The sequence below is a fragment of the Spermophilus citellus genome, assembly GCF_964194105.1.
Source record: "Spermophilus citellus genome assembly, chromosome: 5".
In the NCBI taxonomy this organism is placed as follows: Eukaryota; Metazoa; Chordata; class Mammalia; order Rodentia; family Sciuridae; genus Spermophilus; species Spermophilus citellus.
This window is the reverse complement of record NC_138186.1, coordinates 38838872-38840773: the sequence shown is the minus strand read 5'-3', so window position 1 is coordinate 38840773 and position 1902 is coordinate 38838872. Positions and strand designations below refer to the sequence as shown.

At 35.1% G+C, this 1902-nt stretch overlaps 1 protein-coding gene across 1 annotated transcript; it reads left to right on the top strand.

Annotated features, from left to right (window-relative positions):
* Positions 1 to 591: 591 nt before the first annotated feature.
* On the top strand, positions 592 to 1536 carry LOC308649307 (olfactory receptor 2W1-like; the record flags this gene model as incomplete). Its single annotated transcript, XM_081294934.1, has 1 exon — positions 592 to 1536. The coding sequence occupies one exon, from the start codon at positions 592 to 594 to the stop codon at positions 1534 to 1536; it is 945 nt and encodes a 314-aa protein (XP_081151060.1).
* Between the last annotated feature and the right edge of the window lie 366 nt (positions 1537 to 1902).

Below are 1902 nucleotides of genomic sequence, written 5' to 3'. Positions count from 1 at the left end.
ACAATAACTATAAAGCCTGAAATGTTGGAGAGTAGGAAAAACAGGGAGGAGAAGGCTGGTTGTGATTGTGATTATGATACTTGGAATGAGACATTAGGCAGTAAATTTGGAAAGTGATTCTGCTACCAAATTGTAGAGCTTATCCCAAGAAAATGTTATTTTACTTCTTACCTCAAACACAACTCCTTTGATAAGGGAAAGATTTATCACAATGAAGTGATAGTGTTATAATTTAGGAGGAAAAGTATCCTCAAAATATACTCCACTCTTAAATTATATTATTCACTTTATGGCTTCATTATTTAATTAAAATACATAGTACCATGGGTGGTATTTTATACTAATCTTTTGCAGTGATTTAGAATACACTGGTTGAGTTCAGCATATTGTTAGAACAACTTTGGATTTAATTAAGTATGGAAAGGCTCTGGGCACTGAATATTAAAAGAGATGTTACAAATAGAAAAAAAATGCATGAATATAAGAAAGTTGGGGATACTTATGACAAATGTCAGAGATTTTCAGTTTTTACCTAAGGCTGACTCTGTTTTTGGTTACCATAATATTATCTCCTAGCTTTCATAAGGAGCAATGGAAACAAGCAATGGAAGTTCCACAACAGACTTCATCCTTCTAGGGTTTTCTGATCGACCTCAGCTAGAGAGCATCATCTCTGTGATTGTCTTCATCTTCTATATTGTGACTCTGGTAGGAAACACAGCCATCATTCTTGTATCTTACCTAGACACCCAGCTTCATACCCCCATGTATTTCTTCTTATCTAATTTGTCCTTTTTGGACCTCTGTTATACAACTAGCATTATCCCCCAGATGCTGGCAAATCTATGGGGTCCCAAAAAATCTATTACATATGGAGGATGTGTGCTCCAGTTCTTCTTTGCCCTTGACCTGGGAGCCACAGAATGTCTTCTCTTGGCTGTGATGGCCTATGATCGCTATGCTGCTGTCTGTCAACCTCTTCACTACACAGTAATAATGCACCCTGAGCTTTGCCAGAAGATGGTGCTGACCTCCTGGTTGGGTGGCCTTGGCAGTGCCTTAATTGTTTGCACCTTAACTTTGAAGTTGCCAAGATGTGGGAACAGGAAAGTAGATAATTTTTTCTGTGAAATGCCAGCATTGATCAAGATGGCTTGTGTCTATTCGAAAGTAATTGAGATTGTTGTCTTTGCTCTTGGAGTAGTATTTCTTCTAGTACCTCTATCATTAATTCTCTTTTCATATGGAGTTATCACTAGAGCTGTGATGAGGATCAGATTAGCAGGAAGGTGGAAAAAGGTCCTAAATACATGTGGTTCCCACCTCACAGTAGTAACTCTTTTTTATGGAACAATCATTTATATGTACATGAAGCCACAGAATACCACATCCCAAGAGCAAGGAAAGTTCTTTACTCTCTTTTACACAATTGTCACACCCAGCCTTAACCCCCTAATCTACACTTTAAGAAACAAAGATGTGAAGAGTGCAGTGAAGCGAATACTAGTGATAGATAAATGTTCAGCAAAAGCATGAAATAAAATAAAAAATTAGACCAGAGTGTTGCGAGCTAAGTAAATAATTGCTTTTATCAATAGAAGCTAATCAATGCATTTATTTAAATTATTTATTTATTTATTTATTTATTGGGCATGTACAATGTACCAAGAATTATACTAGATACAATGTTCAACTTTTTAAATAGGAAATATAGAGAAATGATATGGAGACATAAATACATAAATATTTATGGGATAAAATAACTAATTATAAAATGTAGTAAATACAGTAATAGAGTTATGCAAAAGATATTAAGAAAAATTTCACATGGACATCTATGTTCATGTAGAGTTATCTGGACAGTTTTTATTCTTCCAAGACATACTACTCTATGAGAAATGA